The sequence below is a fragment of the Ambystoma mexicanum genome, chromosome 12 (genome assembly GCF_040938575.1).
Source record: "Ambystoma mexicanum isolate Mex_15411 chromosome 12, UKY_AmexF1_1, whole genome shotgun sequence".
In the NCBI taxonomy this organism is placed as follows: domain Eukaryota; kingdom Metazoa; phylum Chordata; class Amphibia; order Caudata; family Ambystomatidae; genus Ambystoma; species Ambystoma mexicanum.
Window position 1 is genome coordinate 891,686,078 of NC_090936.1, and position 27,581 is coordinate 891,713,658.

The 27,581-nt window shown below is 44.9% G+C and overlaps 1 protein-coding gene across 2 annotated transcripts in view; it reads right to left on the bottom strand.

Moving 5' to 3' along the window:
- The window catches only part of BLTP3B (bridge-like lipid transfer protein family member 3B), a 2,399,137-nt gene that overhangs the window by 336,252 nt on the left and 2,035,304 nt on the right, over positions 1–27,581 (bottom strand). The window contains exons 17-18 of one of the 2 annotated variants that reach the window (XM_069629381.1): positions 5,679–5,774; positions 4,860–5,010 (exon numbers count right to left, since the gene is read on the bottom strand). In XM_069629381.1, coding sequence (XP_069485482.1) covers positions 4,860–5,010; positions 5,679–5,774 — 247 coding nt within the window. The remainder of the gene's footprint in view (positions 1–4,859; positions 5,011–5,678; positions 5,775–27,581) is intronic. The other variant, XM_069629382.1, reaches the window with a different exon arrangement.

Here is a 27,581-nt window from a genome sequence, read left to right on the forward strand (position 1 = left end):
AAATTAAGCTGGGGGATGGCCAGCTTTTCCAAGAGTTTTCCCAGGAAAGGAGTGATGGAGATTGGGCGATAGTTAGCCGAGAGGAAAGATCAGCCAAGAGCTTCTTGTGAAGGGGGTGCACAAGGGAGTGCTTAAGGGGGAGGGGAAGTTCCAGTGGCAAAGGAGTGATTGAAGAAATCGGCCATGGCTGGAGCAAGGGTGTCAATGTGGTCCTTGATGATTCTGGATGAGCAGGGGAGAACCTGCTTTGACAAGACTTTCGTAGATCGGACTCGTCTAGAAACATTGTCAGGGGTGAACGGGAAGAAAGGAGGACAACAGAGAAGGAGAGACGGCCTCAGACAGGCCAGGAGTGGTAGAGGAGGAGGATGCAGAGGTAGAGGAGAAAAGGCTGGACAGGATGTCCTGAGTTTTAGTGGTAAAATGAGGGGCCAAGGCCGTGCAGAGGGCATGGGAGGGACCAGGAGAGGTAGAGACTTAAGCAGGATTGGCCAGCTCCTTGCAGATTTTGAAATGTTCGGCCGAGTTGTTAGATGCCGCAGAGATGCGGGCTTGGATGTAGGCTCTCTTCTTAGAAAGGACAGTCTGTACTGGCATTGGAGCAGGCGGCAGGCCGTTTTGTCAGGGGGTGCGCCTGATGCCCTCCACTTCCTCTCTGCCACCCTACACTTGCGTTTAAGGGTGGCGAGGTCGGAATCCTAAGAAGAGCTGCACTTGGATTTGGGCTTCCAAGCAGATCCTCATGACAGGGGCAAGGACCTTCAGAGTGTTAGAGATAGAGAGATGAAGGTTAGAGAGGGCTGTGTCAGAGTGCGAGTCAGCCAAAGCTGCAAAGCTGCAAGAGGAAGAGAGAAAGAAGCAGCAAAAGCCTCAACTGACATGCCTCATGGGTCCGATAACCGAGAAGGTAGGTAGCAGTGCTGGAATCGGCTTGACCTGCGGGGAAGAGAGAGGTAGGAAGAAAGGAGTTTCTCTTAGGTCTCTGCACCTTCTCCTTCCATTTATTCCTTGAGATGATACCTTTGAGTTGGAGAAAGGGAAAAAAGGTAGAGGTCTTATCACCAATGCCTCTTCGAGTTCCGTAATCGTGATGAATGTGCTCTCCTTCCATAGTTACCCACCCTCTCCAGGCCTGCCTCAAACCATGTTTGAAATCTCTCATGATCAGGATTGTCTTCTCTTACACCCGGTGCCCAAATATGGCTCAACAGGGACGGCCACGTGGTCATCCCTTGCAGGTTTGGTCCCTCCCACCAGATCTCCCAGATGGTGTCCAGTATAAGGATGGTTTTGGAGCCTCCGGGTAGTTTGTTTTTCGGTACCCATATCCATTCCGAGATTGTGGCCGGGGCCAGATTATGGTTGTCGATGTGTATCCACTGTGGTTCTTTCTGCTCTCTCAAATGGGGGACCAGCACCCTCAACTGTACCGCTTCATAATATTTTTTAAGATCAGGTAAGCATAGACCGCCTTTTTCTTTGGGCAGAGTTAAAATTTCATACACTATTGTAGCCTTCTTCCCCTGCCATAGGAATCTCAGTATGGCCCTCTTTACCTCTCCGAAGAAAAGTTTCGGAAGCTTGATTGGAAGCAAACAGGTATAGAAATCTAGGAAGACACACCATCTTGACTGTGTATTCGACCAAACCCACCTCCAGCCCCTACACTTGGTGATCTGGCCTCAGTTTCAGAGCAAGGGGCTCGAGAGAAAGGGCGAACAGTATTGCGGACAAAGGGCAACCCTGCCTTGTTCCTCTACCCAGGTCAAACCATCTCGAATAGTCAGAGTTGACCAAAACGGATGCCTTGGGGGATGTGTAGACAGCCTTCACACCCTTTCTAAATCTATCTCCTAGGTGAACCTTGCTCAGGACCGCTTCCAGGAAGCTCCATTTCACCCTGTTGAACGCTTTCTCTGCGTCGACGAATAGGAGAACAAAGTCTCTCGTCATCTTTTTGGATTCATGGATTAAGTGCAGTGTCTTACACATCATCTCTGCTCCTTGCCTCCCCAGAATAAAACTGACCTGATCCGAGTATATCAGTCGGGGCATATATATCTCTAATCTAGCTACTAGGATCCTTGTATATAGTTTAGCGTCAATATTCAGCAACAATATTGGGCGGTATTATTTGCATTTTCTGGGGTCTCTACCTTCCTTCGGGATTACGGTGATCAACGCTTGTGAGAAGGATGCCGGGGCTATACCTGTTTCTAGAATATCATTAAACAGGTCGACCATAAAGGGAAGGAGGGACGGAAGAAAGGTCTTATAAAATCCTGCCGTGTAGCCATCGTTTCCTGGGGCCTTCCCTGTCGGAAGTCTCTTCATCGCTCTCTCAACTTTGTCAGGGGTGATTAGGGCGCCCGTAGCTCATGCTTCCTCTCTGGAGAGCTGCGGCATCTCCACACTTCCCAGGTACTCATCTATTTCTATTCTCTCTTGTGCTGCTTCCGATTTATATAAATGCTCATAGAACTTTGCGAATGCCTCTGGAATATCCCCCTTCTTATATTCTGGGTCTGATTCCCTTCCCCTTCCCCTTCTATGGCAGAGACCATCCTTTCCGCTTGTTGCTCCCTCAATCTGGTGGATAAAAGGCCGACTGCCTTATCCCCTTGCTCATAATACCTCGGTTTAAGAAGCTGGCGTTTGCGAACAACTTGTAGCAATAGTATTTTAATGTAAAATCAATTAAACCATCCTCTATGCAGGTCTAGCACTGCCCTGCCAAGACCATTACAGAAAACATCTCTGTGGCACTTGGTTAAACGTTTGTCATTAGGTAATTACCCCTTCCTTCTCAAGAAGACCAACGTTGCTGCTCTACCTAAAGGGCAAATGACAACCTCAACATCCTCGGTAATTACCACCCAACAGCAAACACAGCCTTTCTTTGAAAAGAACCTTGTAAAAGTGGCCACACAATAGTTGGAGTTCAGCAAATCTAACAATATCCTGCATGATCACCAGTTGGGGTTCAGACCAACCAGAGACACAGAAACTGATGTACTATACAGGGATATCATCTTGAAGGCCCTTGACGCTCCTGGTATCCTTCTAGGTCTCTTAGCAGACTTTGAAATGGTTATTTGTTTCTCCCATATTGCACTGCCTAAATATTACCTTTGGCACGGATGGTGCTGCTCTCAAGTGGATCTCTTCTTTCCTGGTAGAAAGGGGGCTTCAAGTTTTATTCAGCCCTTACTGCCTACAATTCTAACTGGGATGAAGGATCTATCCTCTCCCTCTATCTTTGTAACGCCTTCCTCAAACCTCTAGTGGGCCTCTCCCCCTTCCCTGCCACATTTCTAACCAATGCAGATGACACTGAAATCACATTACAAATGACTGCATTATTTTTGAACTTCCATTGCACTCTCTGGTTTGGTGAAGAATGGATGATTGACAACATCTTCTGAATGCATAAAAACACATTTAACTGGCCTTCAGCTGTAAGGCCGCCCTCCTCATCGAAACACTTGAGTTTTCTGATGGGCTCCACCCTTTCCCTCTAGAGGTCCATGAGAGACTGAAGAAATCCCATTTCCAACTACATGTTCTAAAGCACATTCTTAGAACGTAAAATAGGCAATAACAAAATAGGGTGGCCGGATTGGTCCTGGTCCTGAAAACATCTAACATCACCACTGCGCTGATCGCATTATAATATTTATTGTGGAAGCTCACATCAAATTCAAAACACTTTACATAGAGCCTCCTGGAAAATTAGTGCTGGATCCACAGCAAGAAGGCAAAAAGGTATTATCTATCGAGGCATCTCCGATCTGCCACCTCCAAGACCCTTGTAGTGGATATCCTCGAGAAATAGAAACGGGGTAGCAAAATAATTCAAACTGGAATGAACTTCCCAAGGCCCTCAGATTGGAGGAGAACCATTTCAGATTACAATAAATCCCTGAAAACATTCATGTCTTTAAACATTATTTTACACTTGCTGCCGGATGTCATCCCTGTTAAATGAATCTGGGCATGTGCTTCTTAGTATTATAGTGTCACTTTCTGTGCTACCCTTTCCACACAAGGTTTATTCTTCCACCTATGTTCCCTAACCCATTTCTACTAGGATTGCACTTAATATTCTATGTGGATAGCATTACTCAGCACTTATTGGCACATTAATCCTTTTATGAAGCAACCTATGCTCGAAGTTGCGAAAAATAAATTACTAATAAATCAAATAAACTTGGAAACATGAGGGCATCCACTTCTTAAAACCACCAGGATGACACTGTATTCTATTAAGAACATTAAGCCAATTTTCATGAAATATCTTGATTAAAAATGGCTATATTTGTTCACAAGGCAGTCTGTGGGTGCAGCCCCTGGATACCTAAAGAAAAGACTAAATTATCTATGAACTGGCTAAAATCCTACATTCAAGCAACTATGTTACTATTTTGCCCACACCCTAAACAGCTGAAGGGCAATGGAAAAGCCTTTGATTACACAGCATCTTCTGCCTGGAACCCTCTCCCTCCCAACTTGGGTTTGGAAATAAAAAGTTGCTCTCTTTTCAAAAAAGTTTGTAGACCTATTTGTTCGAGTAAGCAATTCTTTGCCTTCCTACAGGTGACATTATTGGGGAAATGTCTCATATCTTTGTTGTAGTGTCTTGTATTTTCATGACCTGATGTCGGTCTGGTTTTCGGCGTGTGATAAAACAATATAAAATAAAGATATTGCACATGGCTCCTGATGAAAAACAAATTTGAAAGGATAGTGTACATTTCCATAACTTGTAAATACTACCCAACAGTTTTAAAATATCAATAGGTGATACATTGTGGGGGGCTGAGGGGGTGATCAAAAGAAATGTTTGCATAATGCCTTACCCATGCTTCGGTTGCTATAGTAGTGCCGAACAGCAACATTTCCAAGCTCTTTTGGCATCACCTGACCCACTTGTAAACATACTGCCATATCTTCCCCTTTGATGTCAATCCCACAGTTGACATCAAAGATTTTTAGAACAACAACGGACATCTGTGAAGAAAAAAAGTAAAATGTTAGTAGGCGGCTTTAAAGAAAGTTAACTCACCTGAACTGACTGGTCTAATATAACAATGATAAAGCGTCAAATACTGGCTCTTACAGGCCTTGAAACCTGACTAACTGACACTGCAGGCGAGAGGGGATAAGGAGAGCTAAGGGATCCTAAGAGCCAATGTATTGCCAGTGCTGGCAGACTTGAACACTATTGGCATCCAGATGGGATGCTGGTGTCCTGTTTAGACGCATGTTTTCTTGTTTGCATGCAGAATTATAGTGTTTTGTATACAAGCAAGAAAACCAGTATCCAAACATCGAGAAAAGGCCTTTTAAGAAAAATAATATCTTTTGAGATTGCTCCCACCAAAATGATGGCGGCTGCATCAGAAACCGTGTCTTTTGCAATTTCTAAAAAAACTACTAATTTAGTAAAGTGAGCCAGAGATAGGAGACCAGAACAAAACGTCAGAAAACCTGGGCAGAGGGAGGACGCAATGTCGAGGACCAAAACAGGTAAGTGGAGGCAGCCATGCAGGGTGGATGGGACATAAGAAGGGAGCAAATACCGAAAGGAGGCAGCAGGCAGGAACCTGCAGTGGTTTCTGGGTGCAAGGAGACAATCAGGATTCCTTGGAATGCAAAACAATACCAGCAATGATTACCCGCAATCCAAGGATCTGGATTGGCAGCTGAGCACCCAACTTTCCACTCAAGGTGTTAAATTCCAGTAGCGTGCTAGATTCGACTATCCAGTGGAACTGCATGTAAATAATGGAATGGGTCAAATATTTAAGATGTTTGATGTAAGGAACCACAATTATTCAACAATGTTTAAAACGATCATACCATGGGCACCCAAGTCGTATATTATTGAGACATTCCGGAAGTCCAGGGCATGCACTTAATGACAGGAGAAGTATAATTACCTGCACACACATACCAACGAACACACACAAACAAACACACACAAACACACACAAACACGACGACTTTGGAATTTCAGTTTGTGGAAACAGCAGTCTTACATTGGTAGAAAAAAAGCTGGTTGATAGAAAATGTAATCAAACTCTTTTTAATTTGCATGTTCAAATATCTCAATACAACAGTTTATAATCCATAACACAAACAACTACTCACACTATGAATGGCTAGGCCATTTCCTTTTGGGTTATATAGTTTAGTGAGCATGGACACATGTATAAAACCAAGCAATATATTCCCCAAGGTGAGAACAGCATGGTATAATTCTAAAGTACAGTCAAGTGTCCCATATAAACTGTTCCGAATGGGTGAGAAAACCATTTAAAGCAGAAAGAAGATTAAAAAGAATTAGGCTTGCCATATTTTGTACAAAAACCCAATAAAGACATGAAAAAAGAAAAACAAATAGCAGCCACATTGCACCATTGATCGCATCCATTTGTGCCTTAGGGCAATGAAACTAAGGGGAAAGGGTTTTTTCTTTTAAGGATGACAAAGATTCAACAGTACATAGAAAAGCATAGGCCATATCTCACAGTGTCAGTGACCTATGATTATTCATTTCAAAATATGTTCTGTATTAGGATTCACAATTTGTATCTATAATGTTGGTCCGTTTTATTTACTGTGCTCAGAAAAATAGCCAACTATGTTGAAATATTGGCTTATTTCTCTATGCTTAAAGCTATTACTAGTTTATGCAATATAAAGTAGCCCTCAAGTAGCTGTTTGATGGCGGGGAACGCTGCGGTTTGAAATCCATTGGAACGCTGATACTCCTCCTCCTAATTACAGCAGAGTATTCTAAAATTAGCTCCTCCCCTCCTATTTAGAAAACTACATTACCCAGGAAGCGCACGCCCCTGCATGAGTACTCGTGAAGTAGCCCTCAAGTAGCTGTTTGCGGGCGGGGAACGTTGCGGTTTGAAATCTATTGGAACGCTGATACTCCTAATTAGAGCGGTATGGATCCTCTGCCTCCTAAGGACTATAACGCATCAGAACACAGATTTTAAGGAGCACACACTAATTTCATGTTATTTGTGTTTTAAGAGTATTCTAAAATTGGCTACTCCCCTTCGAAAACTACATTACCCAGGTAGTGTGCGCTTAAGTAATCCTCGAGCAGCTGTTTGCTGTTCGCTGGCTCGGTAAATAGGATTTTTAGACGTAATACCATTTGGTTTACGTTACGCGACACGCAGCCAGCTCTTATGCCCAGTCTCTGCTACTTTTGTGGTTTAAGGGCTGGGCAGTGCAATGTTGCTAACCTCTATTCAACGTCATATTGCGTATTCTCAACACTTTGTGCCCGGGTTCCTTTATCGTTTGCTAATAATAGGTTGTGGCAGTAGGAAATAGATAATTCTTTGTTCGTTTCCTACTTTAATACTGTGCACTTCCAGTACCTTTTGTATGGCGATTACGAGGTTTGAGACCATAGGAAAGAGGCACGTGTTTTATTTTATTTTTTTGTACAAAGAAGCCACCCTCTCTAATTTCCTAATTAATATCTAACAGCATTGTAGTATTCCCACAGTCAGTTTGTTAGGCTTGAAGAGATGGGACCCAAATTGCGCTCCTATAATTTGAGAAAGAAAAAGAGCAATGGTAATGCATCAGTAACCCAACTGGCTACACATGCAAGTACGGTTCAGAAAGGGAAGAAAGGTATTGACAAAAGAAACAAAAGTTATTTGGTAAATGCTAAGCCAAACATCTTAACGACAATGGATACCATCAAAGGGCATTTGAACGAGGAAACTCCATTGCTACCAGAAAACAGTTCAATGATAGATAATAACTCTTAAATTTATGCCATGATTTTAGAGGCCAGTCAATGGGACTTCTGGCTGGGCTTGGTATTTCTCAAGTTGAAACAAGCAATGAAAATCTGGCAAATATGGACAATGTGATTGGCATTGACCTATCGGCCACGCCTGATCTGGAGAAATTTGCCCATGAAGAGATTGTAAGTGATGAGGGGGATTGTTCTTGGGAAGAACAGGGAAGTACTGTTGGTAATTCATTAAATATGGGGGGAAAAATTGGATGCCTTAACTACGATATATTATTGGGTATTTGTACTAAATTAATGATGGACCAAGATGAGATCAGGAGCTTGGTGGTTCTGGTGGCAGAGAATACAAAAATCATGGGTGAGAATGTTGAACTAAGAAATGTAATATCAAAAAATGTTGACAGTGTAAAAGTCGGAATGGTGGAGCAGAGTATGGGCGATTTGAGTGAGCTGTGTTTGATAGTCGATGAAGAAAGTGAAAAGTTGAATGCAGTGGAGGTTGAGATTTCCGAGCCAGATGATAAAACACCAGAGAGAGTAGGTAAACACACTAGCTCATAAGGTGAATATATGCATTCCCATGGTTCAAAAAGACGAACACGGCGTAAGTGAAATAATAAGAAAGGTATTGGAAGTAAGGGAAATAGAGTTAAAGTTATAAGATCAAGGGTGTAAAAAGGAATAGTATAGCCCTGGCTGAGACGGCCCCTAAAGATATAGAATGTGTGGAAGAAACAGATTCGAACTTAATCAGAAACACAATGAAATAGAGGAAAGTAACCCAAGTCCCATAAAAAAGATAGGGGTATACAAAAATGGCTGAGAGGGAAATCCCTTAGGCCGGAACTAGTGGAAAGTGGTGAGTGAAGATGAGGAAGATGGTGCAAAGGGTGAGAGATATTTGAATATTCCCATGAATAAGGTAGTTGAATCCCTAAAAGTTAGAGAAAAAGAATATATATATATATATCTTCTCCCCCTCATTCCTCATCCCTCTTCTCCATCCTCGACTCTTAACTCCTTTCCCCTCTTCCTTCTTCTCCTACTCACTCCTCTGTGTCCACTCTAGACCTCATCTTTAATTCTTCCAACCCCTCTTCCCCTGTCTCTACTCTTCCTATCTACCTCTCTGATCCTGCCTTACTCCTCTTCCACATCCATTTTCCACTAGGCCCTCTCCTCCCATCTTTTCTCGGTGTGACCTTCACAACTTTGATCCCCCCCTCTTTTTTGACACCTGCTCTTCTTCTCTTCCCCCTCTTTATTGTCACCCAATGATGCTCTATCCACTCTCACCTCTTCTATTTCCTCTTCCCTTGACAAACTTGACACCCTTTCTTTCTTCCGTCCAACTCGGAAACCCTCTCAACCATGGCTCACTCAACTTCTCTCGATGCGGCGTCTCCTCAGACGACTTGATATAGACTGGCTCAAATCTCCTTCGCTTTCCAACCAAACCTCATATTTCTCTTACCACTCTCTTTATGACTCTTGTCTTGCCTCGGCTAAACGATCCTACTACTCTAACCTTCTTCACTCCCAAGCCCCTCACCCTCGCTGCATCTTCCAAACTCTCTCACGACTTCTCTGCCCTCCTACCCCTGATCCCTCTACCTCCTCTACCCTTTCTCCTTCAGATTTTGCTAACTTTTTCTCCTCTAAGATTCTTGCCCTTTGGCAAAAAATCAGCTGCTCCTTCTCTCACCCCCTCTTCTCCTCCCCCCCATCTACCTGTATGTCAGTCTTCTTACCTGTCTCCCCTTCTGACGTCTCCACCCACCTTCCAAAGCCCACCCCACATCTGCCCCTACTGACCCTCTCCCATCCCTTCTTATTCCTAAGATCTACCCTCCTCTCATTCCCTACCTTATTACCTTCTTCAACACCTACCTTTCATCGGCCACCTTCCCCTCTGCTTTCAAACATGCCACGATCATCCCTGTTTTGAAGAAACCTTCGGGCGATCCCCTTCTCATCTCTAACTTCCACCCTATTTCTCTTCTTCCATACCTCTCTAAGCTCCATGAACGCCTCACCTACTCCCAGCTTTCAACCTTTGTCTCCCTCTTACCCCCCCTCCCAGTCGGGTGTCCGCCCTAAGCACTCTCCTGAAACTGCTCTTACCTACATCCTTAACTCCCTCCTCTCTGCTCGACACTAAGCAATCCTCAGTTCTCATTCTTCTCGACCTCTCTGCTGCTTTCGACACTGTTGATCACCCCCTTCTTCTTAACACTCTTTCTTCCTTTAGATTCACAGGCTCTGTTCTTAACTGGCTATCCTCGTACCTCTCTTCCCACTCTTTTACTGTTTCCTGGGGTGGCCGGTCCTCTTCATCCCAACCTCTTGAGTACGGCGTAACTCAAGGATCAGTGCTTGGACCTTTCCTTTTCTCACTCTACACCTCCCTCCTTGCCCCCGTTATCTCCTTGTTTGGCATTTCCCACCACTTCTATGCCGACGACACTCACTCTTTCGTTCTTTCTCTTCCTTCTCACCTGACCTCCACCTGAAACTCTCTTCCTGCCTTACTGCCATAAAGAACTGGATGTCTTCCGGCTTTCCCTCCCTTAACACTGACAAGACTGAAGAAGTCTTTTTCCCCTCCAACTCTCTTCCTCCTCCCTCCTTTCCTCCTTTCATTCACTTCCCTCCCGCTAATCTCCCTATCCCTCCCCACACTCGTAACCTAGGCATTCACTTTACCTCCTCTCTCTCTTTCTCCCACCATATCTCTCTCACTTCTCGTGCCTGTCGCCATCACCTCTTCAATATTTGTGAAATCCGCCCCTCGCTCACCTTTCATGCTACTAAACTTCTAATCTCCTCTCGCCTCTTCTATTGCTCCTCCTTACTCTTTCATCTACCCACTTCTCATCTCGCCCCCTCAAGTCTATCTACCACTCTGCTATCCGCACCCTCTGTCTCGTTACCTCCCGCGACTCCATCTCGGCGTCCCTCTCCTCCCTTGGCTGGCTTCCATTTCACGCTCAACTTAAATTTCACTTTCTCTGCCTTGTCTTCAAATCTCTAAATGGGCTTGCTCCCCCTATCTCTCCTCCCTCCTCTCTTTCTACACTCCCTCCCGCTCCCTTCGTTCAGCCGACCACTTCCTTCTCACTGTAGCTCCGTTCCCTTGTGCCCCCTCCCGTTTCCGCTCCTTTCAGCTCCTAGCTCCCCTGCACTGGAACGCCCTACCTCTCTCAATCCGTTCTATTCCTACTTTCTCCTCATTTCGCACCTCCCTTAAATCTCTCCTCCTCCACCCCCGATTTTTGAAACTCCCTCCCCTTCTTGCTCCTCCTCCCTTCTTTCTGCTTCCCTTGATTTCTTCCCTCCACCCCCTAACCACCCCACCCTCACCCTTCCCCTCTCTCCTCCTTCTCCTCCCCACCTCTCCTTCTCCCTCATATTCCCACTGCTCTACTCCCCACATTCCCTTCGGTTTAATTGCTCTTCTTAGTGGTTTGTTGATTGATTCATAACTATAATTTGCTTCTACCGTTATACTATTTTATGTACCAAGTTGTTCAATTGTGCAGCGCTTTGGTGTAAAGCGCTATATAAACAAATAAATACAAATAGCAGAAATGAAAAGACTGGCTATGAGCAAAAACAATTTAGGTGGAAGTTAAAACATGCATTGTGGACAAAGGTTAAACGAGTCTGAGGTCAGTAGTTTGGGTAAGAGTATTAAGATTATTGAGAAAACTACACTGGAGGAAAGCCCCTTCTTAAATCGGACATGACGGCTAGACCAATTGCACAAGATTCCTCAGCTACCAAGTATTAAAACCTCGCTATCGAGAGAGTGATACTCCCTGGACTGGGTAGCTGTGAAAATTGGGCAATAGTGCAATTTGGGTCTGCAGTAATTGTGGACTTGATAAGGGAGCACTCTAGGCCAATATGGGGTAAAGTATTTGAAATCGTAATATTCAAGAACATAGTTAACACTGATCCAAAAGAAACTAATTCCCAGAATCAAAAGGGCCACAAAGAGTTGGGCCCTTGAGGGGGTAACAAAATGGAGAAGTGGATCTCAGACAGGGTATATTTTGAGGACTATTGAGTTGAGGAGTTTGGCGACAAGCCAACTATCTTATCTTGGAACAGCAGAGGATTGTGCTCACTGCTTCATATTGATAGAATAAGATTGCTGAAGGAGTGTGATGTGTTTGCCCTACAAGAGACGTGAAGAAATGCTCCTTGAGGGGTATAACATACTGATTAAACCCACAATCTGTGGTGATAAAGGACGTCCGGCATGTGGGCAATGTACAGGGGCTAAAAGCCACATTTCCTTAAGAGAGTATGATCGATTTGGAAGCTCACAGTGTGTTATGTTTGCCATCATAGGGAATATGGGCCATATTGGAGAAATACTAATATTTAATGTCTATTCCCGCATGGGGGTCAGGGGGGATTACATGTCAGACATAGGAAAGATTGTTAATGACACAATTGAAGGTTGGTTTATGGAATCTCCTGCGTCTGAAGTACTTATAATTGGAGATTTCAATGCTTATTGTGATGTGGCTAAGGTCGAGATGGACAAAAGGAATGAGCTCTGAAATGTGTCTATGAATATATTGCCCTCTGAGATGAGTAAATGTGGACACAATCTAAAACATCAAATGCAGATAGTGAATGGTATCACCTGGTTAAAGCTGTTCCAGAACTGGGAGCTGGAGTATTTGGAGCCTGGTAGTGTCAGGTAAGGGAAACCACCTGGACTAATGGAAAAGTGAGCTATCGCCTGGATTATATTTTCGCTTGTAAAGGGATAAGGAATGAAAGAATTATTTGAGCATTTATCTACTCCCTTGAGTGATCATAAAGCACTTAAATGCAAACTGACCAAAGTATTCCAGCAAAAATGGGAGGCAGGTGATTCTATTGACATCCAAAGCACTGTAGGGAGGAATAGGATTATGTGGACGGAGAATCATTTGGAAAAGATTCATCAAATGTTTAATATACTCCACTTAGATGGACAGGAGATAGCCCTTAAAAGCCTTGATGCGGTATGTAGCCTATTGGGCATGATTCAAAGAAATAATTGTAGATTCAGTGTTACACAAATGTTTTGGAAGAAATACGATAGCCAGAAAAATGACAAGATAAAGGGAGTTACAGAAGTCAAAGATTCTTAAAAAGGATGAGTTGGAAGAAGGGGAAAAATTGCAGAGAGTAAAGGCTATAAGGACAAAATATAAGAACTGTCTGAAAGCCCATAAACATAGTATTAATAATGCAAATTGGAGAATTAGCTATGTGTTATGAAAACACATGACTCTAAGATATGTTGGTACTTATATCGGCAGTACCTGCTGGAAGATAAAAATAAAGATAACAATGCTGTTGGACAGGGAAAATTGGTAGTCTATATCTCCAGGCTCTTCTACATAGAGAGTAGGGAAAGCAGTATATACAAGAGAAGTTGGGACAACAGGGGGCAGATATTTCCATACGACATATATGACATATCAAAAATAATGAATAATATGAAACCATCTAGATCCCCTGGGCCCGATGGGTTTAGCGTATATAGTAATAAAACGTAACCCAAATATGTGGGCCTGGTTATTGCTGCACCTATTTACCTCTATATGGAAAACAGGTACGATACCGGATAGCTGGCGTAAGGCCATAGTTGTTCCTATTTTAAAAAAAGGGGCTAGAATGACCCCTGATAATTATCGCTTATTGGCCATGGCCGATAGTAGCTGTAACATCTTCGGCTCTTTAGTCCTGACAATCTGGTAATGCTCAATCATATAATCTCAGACACTATGGATAATAAAGGTGCTAGACTATATGTGTGCTAAATCGATTATTCTAAGGCCTTCGATAGTGTCGATAGAGACAGACTTTGGAATAAATAGGATAACGAAGATATGCCCACTGATCTTGCACTTCCTGAGAGAAATATATAGTGATACTACAGTTACAGTCTGTCTGCCTGGGCAAAGGTGATAAAATCTCTCCGGTAATCAAAACAAATGTAGGCCTGAAACAGGGCTGTGTCACATCCCCTGTGTTGTAAAACCTCTATGTGGCTGACATGTCAGAAAGGTTCTCAAATATAAACAACTTCCCACCCAAAGTGGGAGGGATGGCCATTAGTCAGTTGATGTACGCAGATGCTACGATATTAGATAAAACACCAGGGGTTTGCAGAGGATGCTGAATGCGCTACAACAATACTCCAAAGAAAATAACTTGAACATTAATGTTAAAAAACTAAGATTATGGTGTTTGGAGGACTCAAAAGGAAGAGCGATAAGACCTCATTTAAGTGGAGGATTAACACAGAAATATTAGAGGTGGTAGACAGTTATCCTCATTTGGGCATGACAATTATGAATAACCCCCCTCAAAATTTATATCAAGAGACGGTAGAATCGAAAGTGACCAAAAAGTGGAATAGAAGACATTTTTGCGCTGGTCAATATCTCCCCTCTCTCAAAGCAAAGCCCCAGCAACCACAAAACGTGCCAGAGCCGCTTCGCTCTTCAAGAAAGCAATATCAAACATTTCCATGTGACCAAGCAGTTCAGGAGGCACTGCCCCTTTTAGGTCTTCCCCTTTCTCTAATCGCTTGGCAGTCGAGGAATGGTGGTCTGGAGGGGTTCCCAGGGCAATGCCAGGGGTTACAATTAATTCTAAACCATCTCCCCTTTTGTGTTGCAACATTCACTGTTAAAAAGGCAGCATTATCTTCTCTTTCAAAAGCATGCAAATGTTGCCTGCATCCACCTCAGGATGAATGGAGGATTGCTTAACAACTCCAACATCATGCCTCGAGAATATGTATTCGGTCTGTCTACACTTGCTGTTTGTGAGAGAGGCAGAGCTTATTATAAAGTAACTCACCGTAAAGACTACCTTACTCCTAGTCCATAGTCCCCTTTCCTCCACACTTTTGGGACATTCCGTCCTGTGGGACGGAACCGGAGCACTTTTTGTAACAAATTGAAAAATGTGTCCTTCTCTTTTTATGCGGGGTACCGCATGCGGCCGTAACACCGCCCTCCTTATCTCCTCCCCGCGCATCGCCCTTCAGTCCTTTTCTATCGCCAGGTCCGAGACCATTTAAGCAATAATAGAGGATACTTATTAGAGGGGACGGCGGGCGGGCGTATGAAGGAAAGGGGACTATGGTCTAGGAGTAAGGTAGTCACTACGGTGAGTAACTTTATTAATATTCCTACGTCCAGTCCCCTTTCCGCCATAGTATAGGGAGATTACCAAGCACTCCTTACAGGATAACGGGTGGATTGAACTCCTTTACTGAAAGAGGTTTTTAAGAACAGCTTGCCCGAACTGAGCATCGGCCCTGGAGCTCAGGTCTAAGCAGTAATGCTTCACAAAAGCTGATGGGGAAGCCCACATGGCTGCCTTGGCAATGGCTTCCCTGGGAACATATTTTTGGAAGGCAATGGCAGCTGCCTTGCGCCACACAAGATGGGCATGAATTGCCTTTGGAGGTTGAAGGCCCTGAACAAAATATGCTTCAGAGATACAGGAAGCAATCCATCAGGAGATAGTTGCTTTCGAAGCCGGCTTTCCTTTTGGGTCTCTGAAGATCACCAAGAGCTGGGAAGAGCTCTGAAGATTAGATGTTAAAAACGTATGAGCTTGCCTTACATCCAAATTATGCAGAACCCTCTCGGCATCTAAAGCCGGTTCTCGGAAGAAAACTGGTAAGGAAATAGACTGGTTCAGATGAAAATCAGATACCACCTTTGGGAGGAAAGAGGGATTGGTCCGGAGAACAACCTTATCCTTGTGAAAGGTGAGGAACGGATGTTCTACCGACAAGGCCTGAAGCTTGCTTACACACCTTGCCGAAGTTACTCAGAAAGGCAAGTTTCCACGAAAGGAATTTCAAGTCTGCCGTAGCCATGGGTTTGAAAGGTTTATGACAAAGCAGTAAGGACCACATTCAGATCCCACTTAGGATGCGGACTGCGCACAGGTGGATACAGATGTAACAGACCTGCAAAGTGCCTTTTAATGACAGTGTTTGTCAAAGAAAAAGAGCAAGAGTCCGTGGACAGGTAGGCGGCAATAGCCGACAAATAAGTCCTACAAGACAAAACATGCATGCCTGAAGCTGCAAGATGAGAAATGAAAGACAGCGCTGTGTCGATAGCAGCTTATCTGGGCCCAGTGACAGAAACTGAAACATTTGCGCCTATACTGAGACCTGGTCGAAGGTTTTCTAGCCGCTTGGATAATACGCATATTATCCGCAGACAAATTGAAACTCTCTAAAGATTTGAACTCAGGCACCAGGCCGCCAAGCTGAATGATTGTGGGGAGGGGTGCCACAACTACTGATCGCTCTGGTGAAGTAGATCGGGAATCAGCGGAAGCCTGATCGGTGAGCAGACGGACAGATGCTGAATCTCTGAAAACAAGAATCTGGCTGGCCACCACAGGGCTATGAACAGGAGAGTGCAATTCGATGTGTTCCTGACCTTGCATCGCGCCCAGTGAATCAGAGGAAGAGGCAGGAAGGGGTAGGCCCTCATGTTGTGCCACACAATCTCGAGATCATCCCCTAGGGAAGAGGGTCTGAGCCCGTTCCTGGGAGCATAAAGAGGAAGTTTCCTGTTTCTATTTGTATTTAAGTTTATATAGCGCTTTACTCCAAAGTGCTGCACATTTTAACAACAGTATACATATAACAATAACAAGATAACAGTAACAGTAAAAGCACAATTTTGAATCGGACCAACAAAACAGTATGTAGAGCAATTAGACAGAAGGGAGGAGGGAGAGTAGTGCAGTAGAACTGGGAGAAAGAGGGAGGGATAGGTAGGAGGAGGGGAGGAAATCGGAAAGGATAAATGGGTGAGAATGGGGAGGGGGGGAAGTGGAGGGAGGTGATCATGGGGAAAGAGGGGAGGGTGGGAGAGGGGAGCGAGAAGGGGGGAGGGGTTTCAAGGAGGAGAATGGAGAAGGAGAGATTTAAGGGATGTGCGGAATGAGGAAAAGGTAGGAATAGAGCGGATTGAGGTAGGGAGTTCCAGTGCAGGGGGGCTAGGAGTTGGAAGGAACGGAGACGGGAGGAGGCACAAGGGGATGGAGGAACAGTGAGAAGGAAGTGGTCAGCTGAGCGAAGGGAGGGAGCGAGAGAGAGTGTAGAAAGAGAGAAGGGAAGAGAGATAAGGAGGAGCTAGCCCATGGAGAGATTTCAAGACTAAGCAGAGAAAATTAAATTTAAGTTGGGAGTGAAAGGGAAGCCAGCCAAGGGAGGAAATGGAAGCAGAGATGGAGTCACGGGAGGTGAGGAGACAGAGGGTGCATATGGCAGAATGGTAGATAGATTTGAGGGAGGCAAGATGAGAAGTAGGTAGACCAAAGAGTAAGGAGGAGCAGTAAAAGAGGCGAGAGAAGATAAGGGAGGAGATGAAATGTTTAGTAGCATGGAAAGTAAGAGAGGAGTGGACTTTGCGAATATTGAAGAGGTGGTAATGACAGGCACGAGAGGTGAGAGAGATATGATGGGAAAATGTGAGAGAGGAGTCAAAGTGAATGCCTAAATTGCGAGCGTGGGCGGAGAAAGGAAGATTGGAGGGAGGAAAATGAATGAAATGGGGAGGAGAGGGAGAAGGGAGTTGGAGGGGAAGAAAAGTACTTCAGTTTTATCAGTGTTAAGAGAAAGTAAGAGAAGACATCCAGTTTTTAATGGCAGTAAGACAGGAAGAGATTTTAAGGTGGAGGCCGAGAGAGGTAGGTGTAAGAGAAGGATAGAAAGAGCTGCGTATCGTCAGCATAGAAATGGTGAGAGATGCCAAATGAGGAGATAACAGGGGCAAGAAAGTGAGGTGTAGAGTGAGAATAGGAAAGGGCCAAGCACTGAGCCTTGGGGTACTCTGTATTCCAGAGGCTGGGTAGGAGAGGTGCGGCCTCCCCAGGAAACAGTAAAAGAGCGGGAGGAGAGGTAAGAGGAGAGCAAGTTGAGTTCAATGATGTCGCAAAGAGTTCCACTTCTGGAGTGCCCCAATGGCAAAAAAGTTCAGAGAGGATCTCTGTGTTCAGCTCCCACTCGTAGCTGACCACCGCTCGCCGGCTGAGAGAGTCCATTACATTCAGTTGGCCCGGAATGTGTACCTCCAACAGCCAAAAACTGTGCTGAATGGCCCATTCCCAAATCTGAATGGCTAGATCTACAAGGGGAGGTGACCTGGTACCCCCTGCTTGTTGATGTAAAACATGGATACCGCATTGTCTGTGCGGATGCGGACCACCTCGTTTACAATCCCTGGCTTGAAAGCTTTGAGCTCCAGAAAAACAGCCATAAGTTCCAGATAACTTAAGTGAAATTGTCTGCCCTGCAGCAACCACAGGTCAAAAACCTGAAGATGATCCCTCCCCGCGGCCCACCCGATAAGGGAGGAGTCCGTCATAATGGTCACCTGAGGGGAAGGCTCCTGAAAGGGTGCACCCACCAACAGATTGTTGGAAGACGACCACGAAAGGAGATCTCTCATCATGTAGGGTGGAACCGGGATCATTTTGGTGTCCGGGTCCACCGCCTGGAGCCAGGAGCTCCAAAGAGACAACTGCGCAAGTTACATCTTGAGACGCACCAGGGGAAGAGCAAGCACGCACAAGGCCATGAGGCCCAGAAGCTTCTGGAACCACCAGGGGGACATGCTCTCTGACTGAATGAAGACTTGACACGTGGTTAACTGATCCGCCATCCTGTCCACCGTCAAGTACACCCTGCAGACGATCGTGTTCCTACGGAAACCCAGGAATATCAGGTCCTGAGAGATCGTCATGGAAGATTTCCGCCAGTTCACCGACAACCCAAGACTGAACAGGAGCTGAATGAGAGACTGAAGATTGCTCGAGGCTTTCACCGGACAGGGACTGCGCAGAAGCCAGTCGTACAAATATGGATACACACGAATACCCTGTAGCCTTAAAAAAGCCGCAATGACTTCATCTTTGTGAAGACATGCAGCGCAGAGCCGAGACCAAAAGGGAGCACTCGAAACTGATAGTGGTCCTCTCCCAAGGAGAACCGCAGATATTTTCGATGCAGGCTCCAGATCAGGATTTGCATATAAGCATCCTGAAGATCCACAACGCTGAGCCAGTCGCCCTTCTGAAGAGAGGACTTTATTTGGCAGGGCGTAATCATCTTGAATTTCTCTTGGGGAAGAGAAAGGTTGAACTGGGAAAGGTCTAGAATGGTGCGCAGGCCAGCCTGGTTGGGTTTTGACACTGAACAGACGAGAATAGAAGCCCTCCCCTCTCGTTCCACTAGGGGAACAGGTTCTATAGACCTGAGATCTAGAAGTTCTGGACCTCGGCTCTGAGGGAGGGTTTCCCCGACTGCTGAAAGGGAGGATTGAAGAGGGGAGGGGGAGGGGCAAGCGGAAGCCCGTCCGAGCGATGGACAAAACCCACCGGTCGTCGGTGACTGTTTGCCACGCCTCCAGATGAGACGAGATTCGTCCTCCCACTGGAGTCTCATGCGAGCTCCAGAAAATATCATTTTGCAGACTTTTCGGCGGAGAGACTACCTGTCCCTGAAGAAGAGGCTGACGACCGAGAGAAAAACCAGCCACGTGGCTGCCTCCGGCGGGAGTTACCCGGCTGAGGATCAGTCCTGCGAGAACAGCGATCTTGGAACCCTCTAAAGCCTGAAGAGGATCGAGATCGAGACCCAGATCTGACCTTTGACTGGGGCCTTCACGAGCAGCGACAGAGACTTGGCAGTTTGTGTGCTCGCCTTAGTCTTGGTGAGCTCGTCATCCGTTGAAGAATGAAACAACTCTTTGCCATCAAAAGGCAGGTCTAGAACTTTATCTTGGACCTCCTTCGAAAACGTTGTTGCATGAATCCAAGCCTGACAGGTGTCGACCCCCAGCATGAGGCCACGTGCAGAGTAGTCAACATGATGCACAGCAGCCTCCAGCATATCCTGCGCCAACACTCTAGCGTCTAAGTCTTCTAATCTGTTGACAGGAATGAACTCCTGGAAGTCAGCCAAATCTCTCCACACTTTCATATTCGCCGTCGCCAGCATCAGCTCTGCGTTGGCCTGATGCAATTGCAGTGCCGAATTGGCAAAAATCTTCTTGCCCAAGGAATCGAGCAATTTGTCCTCCTTGGACAGAACTTAAGCCGCAGCTGCGGAAGTAGCAGAGGCTGGCTTAGATTGCAGAGTGGTGGCCGCCACCACCGTGGAGGACGGGAGCGGGCATGAAGCCAAGGCTACTTCCCTGGAAGTGTAAAGCCTGTAACAGGCGTCAATTCTTTTATTTATGTGCAGCCCGGTGTGGGGTTTATCCCAGACCTTGTGGGCCTCGGCCAGGACGTCCCTCTGAAGGAACAGGCCGGTGCGCTCCTGTGGAGACAAGATCAGCGCCCCCGAATGCACTCCTTCCTGTGGAGCGGGTGCCTCAGGCAATAGTATGTCAACCAGTGACATGTCCAGTACCCGGTCGTGAAATGCTTGTACAGAGCGGGGCTGGTCCTCAATGGCCTGATCTGCCAAAGTGTCGTCTAGAGCATCGGGATCCCCCAACTGCGACGCGACAGGCGCCAGATTGACATCACGCTCTGCTGAAGACTTGCCCACTGGTGACAAGGGAAGCAGAGGCGGAAGAGCCGGAGGAGGGCCGGGCGGCAGAGGAGGTTCTACAGCCGGGGCGACAGGCACCATAACAGGAACTGTCGGGGCAGGCAACTGAGTCTGAGGGCAGATTTCCCTAAAGTGGCCCTTAAAGTACTCCCTCAAGGGATCAGAGTTCATTAGACTATGACATTTCCCAAAAAAAGCATCCTCTTCCGAGGCCTTAGGCCTCTCATGAGGAACACAACCCACAAACGTAGAGTGGAGGGCTGCCAAGAGGGCCCACCACCAACAGGGTCTACATAGACCAATGGGGCAGATGTAGGAGGAAACGAGACCGAATGTGGTAGTGGCATCCGAGCACGCCAGTCATAGAAAGGGCAGAACGGATTCACACTGGCGCGTGAATAAGGTTGTCCACCAAGAAGAAGGATCCCAGCATCCGCTGACGATAGCGTGGGTGTGAGGGAAGAATCCAAAATGGCCGCCGTAGACAACGCAGGAATGCCCACCATTTTGTGAACATCTGAGGAGAACTGCGTCACATGTGTAGATGAGGCAGTTGACTCCAAGAGATTGGTCAGGGGACTTGACACCAGGATCCTCGGCAGAGCCGGTACTATGGGGCCTTGGATGTTTACTGGACATCCTGTACCTTGAATTAGCCTCCAAAGGAGGAACCTCGGCAACGCCGGTAATAGAGGAGTTACGGTCGACGACCTCTACCTGTGCCCCCTCAACAGAACCGGTACCTCCGCGAGCACGGGAAAGTTGAGGAATCCACCTTACAGACAAGACCTTTACAGGCCTCTCAGTTCTGTTGGTACACACCTTAGCCTCGTTAAGAAGAACCTCGGAACAGAGTCCAGTCTTAATAGCTCCCCGAGAGGGGCCTCGAACCGTGGTTCAGTACAGAAAGCCTCAACAGAGGCCTCAGGACGCACCCCGGTGTCTGTGTGGGAAGCTGCAGACAAGGAGACATCAGAGCGAACTCCAGTACCCAACGCCTCAGCACGACTATGCTGGCTACTAGCAGCTGATCGGTGAACCTCGGATCGTGATCCGGTATAGGCAGGCCCCTCGTGGAAACCCTTGGAGAAAACCCTGGTACGCCTGTTAGGCCTGCGAGGCACCTCAGGGATAACCCCGGTAGCAGAGCTTTTGAAGACCCTCCCGGACCTGGAGGAACCCGGGAAGGAGTCCCCCGGCCGGGGTGCCCTGCAAAGTATAGAATTTACCGGGCGTCTCTTCTTTCTGTCAATGAAGAGTTGGAAATGCAATGGAGGAACCTTCTGGAAGATTCCTCCCACCTACGAAGACGACAGTGAAGTGCCCAGACCGAAAGGGAGTCGCAGAAGAAACATGAGTCCCAATGGTGATCCAGTCCCAGATACTCCAAGCAGAGAGATTAGGGATCCGCACTAGCGAAGCGACGCTCACAAGAAGAACAAGTGGCAAATCCCAGACGCTCCGGCATAGACAGAGGACTACGCGACCGCAGAACCGGAGCAGGAGAGAAGGACAACAGGAAAGAAAAAAGGTCTTCCCGGTGATGCTAGTGCATCCAGCCCCGACCGCACATAGAAAAGGACTTAAGGGCGATGCGTGGGGCAGAGCTAAGGAGGGCGGGAACAACAGCTGTGTGCTGTACCCCGCATAAAAAGTGAAGGACACATTTTTCAATTTGATGCTTTTTTACAAAAAGTGCTCCGGTCCTGTCCCACAGGACAGAATGTCACAAAAGTATGAAGGAAAGGGGACGGGACGTAGGAGTATTTGAAATACTCTCCCCAGGTCTGTGGGGCGGAGTGGATTACAGTCTTTGCAGTCCAAGCAGGACTACAGCATACAGCGTGTGCCCAAGTTTTGCAACTAGAAAAGAATCTCCATTTGCGGCAACTGCGGCAAACGGTGAGTGCATCGGGTGGTTTTCTTTTTCCGTTCCTAATCTATCCCTCCTCAGACCATCAGGAATCACTTGCGGTTAAACAAGCAGTGAGTGAAAGGGTGGAATCTATAAACACTTCTGCAAAGGCTTCACATTAACCACAAATCAGGAATTCTAAGAGCCTGTGGGGCTAGTCCTTTTAATCCTCCAAATTAGTTTTAAGAACGATGCGAGGGAGAACAATAAGCTATGCGCTTCAGAGCGTGCACTCCGGTTCGAGGGGTGACTCCAAACTCAGCACTGAGACTAATCAGACTGAATCTCACGTTACAAAGGAGCACAGAAAGGTTTCAGCATTCTATCCACCCAAGGCTTCGGAACTGTTTAGTCAAGTAATAAAGGAGGGGGTGCTGCCCCCGACAACACAGCAATAGTTATAAATGAAACACAATCAACTGACTCATGTACTGCAAACAAAGAAACTGAAATCTCTGGTCATGTTTGACCGAAACTGAACATCACGCAAACGCCACTAACTTTGATGACTGTGTCAGATTGGGGAACGATATACAGGCAATTGAGGACCTGCGAGACAGACAGACTATGTCTCCAAAACTTTTTTTTTAGCACCCAGGATACCTTATCTGCAGCATTAGAAGCATCACTTCAACCTGAGATCCCAGGAATAGACGACTCTACAATATCACGAGACAACTACTCACTACCTTTTCACTTAACTAAATGAACTAAGATTCAACAGAAGGCGGAACCTCTTCTTTGGCTGCCCTTAATCTTGTTTTGCAGTGTTTCATCTGCCTTTATGTTACGTTGATATACGAAGTACGGCTCAACACCCAATCTCTGAATGAAATAAAATCATTACTGACCCAAGAGCCAGTTCTATGTAAACCTCAATTAAGTGAGAAAACTGGTAATTCCCACATAAGAAGTCCGCAACCAAAACTTTAGGAGCCAACAGAGTTACAAGTGGCCACAGAGCATCATCAGATGTCAACCTGAATTCCTCTGTGTCAATAGAACCCTTGACTAATCAAGAAACAGCGGAAATTCGAGAGATAGAGGAAATCAACAAGAAGTTGCCACAAAAACAAACAAAAAACATGAGAGGAGTCCACACATCTTCTAATAAGGGGTCTCACAAGTTTCTAAGGAACATGCTGCAGGTAGAAAAGTGGGCCATCATACACAAAAGAGGTGCGGATAACTCCGGTGATGATATCAGGGTTACCGATGAAGGTCATAATTCAACAATCACAAGGGATAAATCATCTCTAAAAAAAAAAAAAAAAGGACCATCTACTAATTATGTAAAATGTGCAAAGGAAGAAATTGAAAGCGTCCTGAAGAATAAAGGGCCAATTTACCTAAACTGGAAAGGATACCAAATAATGTGACTGTGAAAATTATGACACCAAGATCGAATACTACAGAAGAGTCAACCTATCTAAGAAGCCAGACTGCACTGATCGATCTTACCAAAAAGAATCAAAGGCATTAGGATTATCGGCCTAAAGAGAATGCTGAACCAGCCCAAGTGGTTGGCCCTAACAACAGCAAGTCACAATATGAGGAAAAGCCAGAGCGTCTTTTTTGTAAAGGAAAGGAATACTTTCTAATTTTCTAAGCTATACGTGAGTGTGATGATACCCCACTCAATAGAAGAAGACTTATCACTCTTGTGGTCTATTCAGCAACTTAACTCAATTTCATCAGTAGATATCAAGTTTGTTCATTTGTTTGATTCGAAAACATCTGGGAAAATGGGCTGTACACTTCCATTCGAAAATGACTGAAAAACGTATTATCGAGCAACAAGAAGCAATCTTATTAGAAGGGTTTGAATGTTATACACACAAAGCAGAAGGTCATAATTCATTTTCTGCTAAACCAATAAGTTACACATGATTTTGAACCAGACAATAAGCATGATAATCCTTCCACCTACGAATATCGGAACTGGGGCGGCTCCCCTCAGCCTTACCTGCCACAGGTCAAAGCTGACCTTACTTCGCTTAAAATATGGAATATCTTCTGTTGGAATTCAAGGGGTCAGAACTCCTTTATGAACAGGCAAACAAACGTTGTATGGAATGATTTCAATGTAGACTTTCTTCAGGAAACATGGCTAACGTCTATACCTGTATGGGATGGCTTTACTGTTGTGTCAGTTAGCAACTAAGGGTATCAAAGAAAGGCCGAAAGGCTGACTTATCACAGCAGTAAAAAATATTAAATGGAATAGGTGTGATAGAATTGGTTACATACAACAATTCTATTTTAATTCCTAAGATTATAGACAGAAGCAAGCATCCACTGGCTTCTCTAATGCTGGTGATTAATGTGTATTTCAGAACTTCCAGCAGACCATCTAGAACTGCCAACACTAATTGCCTGGTTGTACCCAGATTTAAATCCTCTAAGATTGGCGGCAATAGCTTCCCTGTGAAGGCCGCCAAACTTTGGAACTCCCTGCCTCATCAGTTAAGAGCTGACTTGCCTTACTCCTTCTTTAGAAAGAACCTCATTATCTGCCTGTGATTACTTATATATGCCTGTATATTATATAAAACTTTGTAAGATTCGCATATCCTTGCTGCACCCTGCTACTCTCGGGTCTGGTGCACCATATAAATGCAATAAACAAACAAACAAACAAACAAACCCACTAAATGCTTCTCTTGAGGCTACTCTAATTGAGATTGAGGATATTTTGGTTGATTGGTCAACGGCTAATGCAAATGCAGGTGTGGTAGTTGCAGGCGTTTTCAACTGTCAGTGTTTGGTTGGAGAATTTGAGTAGCAGAATTTGGAAGTTGGGAGGAAAGTTCTGCCTATTTTATATAAGGTAGAAAAACCAAATAACGGTAGGGTATTGTCACAATTCCTCTCCCAGTGGGATTTTATATAAAACAATTTATTAAACGGTGGTGCTCTAAAAAATACACCCACTTTGCACAGCTCTTTTGCATCATCATCCATTGACTATATCTTTGTCAGAAACTTGATTTGTACCATATAATTCCCCTTCAAATTATCAAAACAAAAACCAGCAATCATTCAATTCTCCGGATAGCACGGAGGGTTGAAGGCTTCACTAAGAACAGAGTGTTAAAGTATAAAGAAATGGTTGTGGTATCAAACTCTTGCAACAGGGTAAACCAGAATCTCCAAAAACCAGGAGATGCTAATCAACATCTATTGGAATGGTAGATCACCCTGAGTGAGAGTGAGAAATGTGAACACATTTCCCCAGGGAAATTTCCCAAAATATTGGAAAGATTAAAATAACCTAAGAGCAGGATGATGCAAAAACAAATACAAAACCCATTTAAAAAAAAAAAACACAGATGACGGCACCATGCGAAAAATAACTAGATGCCCTAATTTGCAGATAGAAGGAAAAGAAAAACAAAAAAAGTGCTTAATTTGATGTCATCAGCGGTGGTGTAAACAGCATACAATATGCAAATACATAATAACCAATCAAGTCCTGTTGAATAAAATAGTCAAAAAGGACACTAGAGCCATTTGGTGGGAACTGAATAACAGAAATCAACAACAGGCAGTTGTCCAATCAAGTTGAGTAAGTGAGGGTAATAGGGTGGACTACTTTTTAAGTAAATACAGCGCAGATTCAACTGCAGCCGTAGGTACCTTTGATCAAAGCTGCAAACCACTGCTTCTCAACTTTGATCACTTAGATATTGAAATTATAATTAATAAGCTAAAAAACACCAGAGCAAGTAGTCCAGATGGAATAACTAATGGTATATTTAAGGACAATCCTTTCCTCTGGCCAGATATTCTATTCCATCTATTCAAACACATAACATCCGACAAAGTGTCCAGAGTCTTGGACAGAATCAATATTGGTCCCTATTTTTAAAAAGGGAAATCATGCAGAACCATCCTGTTACCGCCTGATTTTCCTCCTCGACAACTCATCAAACATTTTTTCCAACTTAGTATTGAGAGATTTAAGGGCATGGGATCAAAGGATCAACCTACAAAGCCCGCAGCAGATGGGGTACAGAAAGGGCATAGGCACAATAATCAGTGGGCTAACATTGAAAGCATGTCTTTCTGATGTGGGATCCAACTCTGGGAGCTACCTATATCTGGTAGCCATGGGCTTAATGTCTGCGTTTGATAATTTAGACATCTCTAAATTGTGGTCTTAATTGATAAAATGGGATAAAGATCCTTCTCTGTTGGCATTGACACAACCTTTGTATTCAAACAAGTCTACAAGGGCTAGATTTAATACTGCAGGAGAATTATCCAGAGCAATCATAGTGAATAAAGGTATATACAGCAAGGCTGTGTGCTAGCACCTACTTTTTATCACTTCGATTTGGCCGACCTGTGGGAAGCCAGCAAAGAGTGGGGAGGATACGTACCCACGTGGGCAGGTCTGAAACTGAGGGGGATTGCTTTTGCTGATGATATCATCTTAATGGACTATACCCCGGTGGGTATCCAGCTCCAATTGAATGGGCTCAACAAATATTTGAAAGAAAATGAATTACAACTAAACACCACAAAATCCTATGTAATGGTCAGTTCGACCAAAAATAAAGGCAGGAAATATACATGGGAAGTTAATAATTCGGTAATTAAGCAAGTCGATTCCTTTAGGTATCTTGGATATGATATAGCAGTAAAAAAACAGAGTGAAACTGACAGAGCTCGAATTGACGACAAGATTTCCTCTCGTTTATCTTTGCTGAAAAACGTAAAAAGTAAACTATGTGCTAACTCTGCAATACCTTTAATAGAGTTTTATAAAGTGAAAATGTCGCCCATTGTGTTGTACGGATGAGAGCTTATGATTATCTCAAATAGAAAGTTCTTTGATACACAAGAAAGAAAGATCTAAAAACAAACACTGAGACTTCCAGACTCTATTCCTGTAAGTGCAATAAGACTGGAAATGGGTTTAACATCCTGGTGGGCCCAGTACATCACTAGTAGCCTGTCTGTGCTTCACAGCCTTGAAAAGTCAGATCAGAACGCCTTGGGGTTTTATCTAAATATCATAATAAAGCAGAACACCAATCCATATTTAAGGAACTTGAAAAAAAGATGCAATAACTTTGTCACAATGATTGATTTGGACAGCAGTCAGAAATAGCCCTTAAAAATAAAATAAAAAGGTGGGATAAGTCTATGGATCTTTCCGACCTGAGCCATCTTAAACTTTACACGGTTAAGGAACTAAGCTATCTACTGCTGCCCCACTTAAGACCTTATTTAGCCAAATTCCC